At 37.2% G+C, this 3,293-nt stretch overlaps 1 protein-coding gene across 1 annotated transcript in view; it reads left to right on the forward strand.

The window, feature by feature from the left end:
* Window positions 1-3,293, forward strand: part of LOC107697992 (E3 ubiquitin-protein ligase MIB2-like) — a 75,556-nt gene that overhangs the window by 40,139 nt on the left and 32,124 nt on the right. Inside the window, exons 6-8 of the mRNA XM_016498898.1 lie at window positions 6-112; window positions 2,218-2,325; window positions 2,632-2,736. Coding sequence (XP_016354384.1) covers window positions 6-112; window positions 2,218-2,325; window positions 2,632-2,736 — 320 coding nt within the window. The remainder of the gene's footprint in view (window positions 1-5; window positions 113-2,217; window positions 2,326-2,631; window positions 2,737-3,293) is intronic.

Consider the following 3,293-nt stretch of genomic DNA (forward strand, 5'->3'; position numbering starts at 1 on the left):
TGCAGACAGTCACTCGTTCCAGCAGGGTGATAAGGTCAAGTGTCTGTTGGAGATGGAGATCCTCAGACAGATGCAGGAGGGTCACGGCGGCTGGAACCCAAAAATGGCAGAGGTGGAAATCAGTTGTGTTCACTTTTTAATAAATGTTCCTGATTTCATCAGTGCACTTTATATCAAAGAAGATTTTGTACCTGTGTGTTTTTGTAATTGTAGTCATGAGTTGTTTTAATTATTATAAATGTTGTTCGTAATAACTTTCTTCACATTTAAAATGTCTTTGCATTGACTTGTACATGGACCTTGGCCTCTTTTTATGTCTACACTGGTGTTTTTAAGAAACCAAACAATGGAATTTAATAATAAAATACTTTATTATTATTATTATTTTATTTTATTTTTTTATTCCTATTCCTATTCCTAAGACTGTAATCTGTTACTTATGTAATACTGCTGCACAATAAATTAAAAGTAAATGTAAAAATTTGTATTTCATGGTTAGCATATTCATAATTTTTTATAGTAAAATTGCAATACTTATATCTGAATATCTTCACTAGTGAATGGTAAACGCTTTCTTTTTGGCAGAAAACAGGTTTACAAACACATCATTACAAATCTAGTTAAGTGTTAGTGTGCTGACAAAAAATAATGAAAATAATGCAACATTGCAAAAAAAATAACAATTTCTACAATTTTTGTACTAATTTTAAAATAATTATGGTGATTTTTTTTTTGTGAGATTGACCTATCAAAATGAGTTAAAACATGCATCTTACAGGGTTTGTCGGTGTGAGCATTTCACTCACATTTGTGACTAAAAATACATGTGTGCAAACTCTACAATGTTTCTTAAGATTGTATAAAAACAGCTTACTTGTCATTTTAGGGGGTTTTATCATTTGGGGAAGAAAAGTCCTGCAATATGCATAGTTTTTTTTTCTGGTTAATATTGGTAATTTGATACCACACAGTTTACACAAACTGTTTCTGGAATTGAATTCAGTGTAAATGTTTGTAGTTTTTGTTTGAGCTCTCCTTCTATTCCTTCATTTAAAAAAGCACACATTGTTTGACAAATTTTCATTGTCCACCTAAAGTTTGTCTTAGTCTTTCAAATTAGTCTTAAGGCCCGTTCACACCAAGGACGATAACTATAAAGATAATGATAAAGATATAGTGCTAAAAATCGTTCTCAATATTAAAGAATAGCAGAGTCCACACCACAACTATAACGATAAAGACAAAGAGAAACGATATCGTTGGAATCACTTTCAAAACAATTTTGCTCCAGCTGATGAACGATAAAAAAATTGACAGCCAATCAGAATCCATCCTGCTGTAACGAGCTCAAGAATTTAAAGCGGCAGACGCGCGGCCACGGAGGCAGCCATCAGCGTCGGCGCCATCGCGATTGTCACTCATAAACAGACGATATCGTTTGCTGGTGTGGACGCTAATATCGTTATCTTTATAGTTATCTTTATATTTATCATTCTTGGTGTGAACGGGGCTTTAAGCCCTATTTGGACGGGACTAGTTTTCTAAACTTCATTTGAGTTTCGATTCTTGTCACCCAACGTTTGCGATTTCAAAATATTGAGAAAATTGCCTTTAAAGTTGTTCAAATTAAGTTCTTAGCAATGCATATTACTAATCAAAAATTAAGTTTTGATATATTTACGGTAGGAAATTTACAAAATATCTTCATGCAACATGATCTTTACTTAATATCCTAATGATTTTTGCCATAAAAGAAAAATTGATAATTTTGACCCATACAATGTATTGTTGGCTATTGCTACAAATATACCTGTGCTACTTATGACTGCTTTTGCGCTCCAGGGTCACATATCAAAAATGCACGCGGTAAGAGCATCTATGGTAGTTCACGTTGGCCAAAACACACAAGGAAACGCGTTATGAAAAAAATATTGTCGCAATCACCGACTTTCACGTTCGGACGGGATTAGTTTTCTCAGAGGATCACTGAGTTTGCCGAAAAACAGTAGGTAATTTGCTCTGGAGTTTTTACAGAGAGTGTGTGAGAAAAACACAGACATGGCAGATTCAGACGGGATTAAAATCAATTAAAAAGTACATCTGTGAAACACAAATTTCTCTGACGACCCCCTGTAAAACTAGTCCCGTCCGAATAGGGCTTTAGTCTTGTTTTGTGAAGTGTTTGATATCAGTGCTTGTGTTTGACTGTGTTGGCAGTACATCTCCAGAATCGGCACCGTGCACAGGATAACGGACCGCGGCGACGTGCGAGTCCAGTACAGTAACAACATCCGCTGGACCTTCCACCCCGGAGCCCTGACCAAGGCAAGCCCATCCCTCACAGAAACACGGCGTCTGCTGTCCTCACCTGTGCACTGCTTGTTCATCAGGCTATTTATACTGTGAGCTGTATATATTTAGTTCCTCTCAAGCTCATTCGCAGACCGTCCCTATCGTGAACTGCTTTGTTTGTACAAAAAGCGAGCCGTAAATAGATGGCTGTGGCTGTTTCTGTCTGCTTAAGTGGCAGATTGTGAGGTCTGGGCTGGCGATTAGCTGCAGCCTCAGACGACTTTGCCTGATTGGTCTTTAGGAAGTGTGTGTTCCTGTAATTGAGTGGTGTGTGTGCAGGTGAACACGTTTGCTGTGGGTGAGCTGGTGAAGGTGCTGGATGACATTGACAGTGTGAAGAGACTCCAGGTGGGCCATGGAGAGTGGACAGACAGCATGGCTCCAGTAGGTTCCTCCTCAACACACACTTTACAGTCAAAATCACATTCATTTGTGCCAGTGAATAAACTAACTTCCCAATCCTTTTGTGACTGGTTTTAAACAAGATGTTTTTAAAAAATATATTACCTGAATGTATTTTTTAGATTTTTTTTTTTGTCACTCTCAGAAAAAAAGGTACAATTGTTGTCACTGGGGCGGTATCTTTTCAAAAGGCACACCTATGTACCAAAAGAGTCCATAATGGTACCTTAAAGGTACATATTAGCACCTAAAGTGTGCATATTAGTACCTAAAAGGTACAAAAGTGTAACTTTTGAAAAGGTACTGCCCCAGTGACAGCTGTTGTACCTTTTTTTCTGAGAGTGTAGTATTAACCTTAAATGTCTTCTATAGCTTCTTTTTAATTGTATGACTATTGTTATTCTGTTTTCGACAGAAAATATATCCTTGCTTGGGCATTAAAAGATAGATAGACAGACAGACAGACAGACAGATAGACCGACAGATAGAGATAGACAGACAGACAGACAGACAGACAGACAGACAGACAGACAGACAGA

The sequence above is a fragment of the Sinocyclocheilus anshuiensis genome, unplaced genomic scaffold (genome assembly GCF_001515605.1).
Source record: "Sinocyclocheilus anshuiensis isolate Anshui unplaced genomic scaffold, SAMN03320099.WGS_v1.1 scaffold1950, whole genome shotgun sequence".
Taxonomy (NCBI): domain Eukaryota; kingdom Metazoa; phylum Chordata; class Actinopteri; order Cypriniformes; family Cyprinidae; genus Sinocyclocheilus; species Sinocyclocheilus anshuiensis.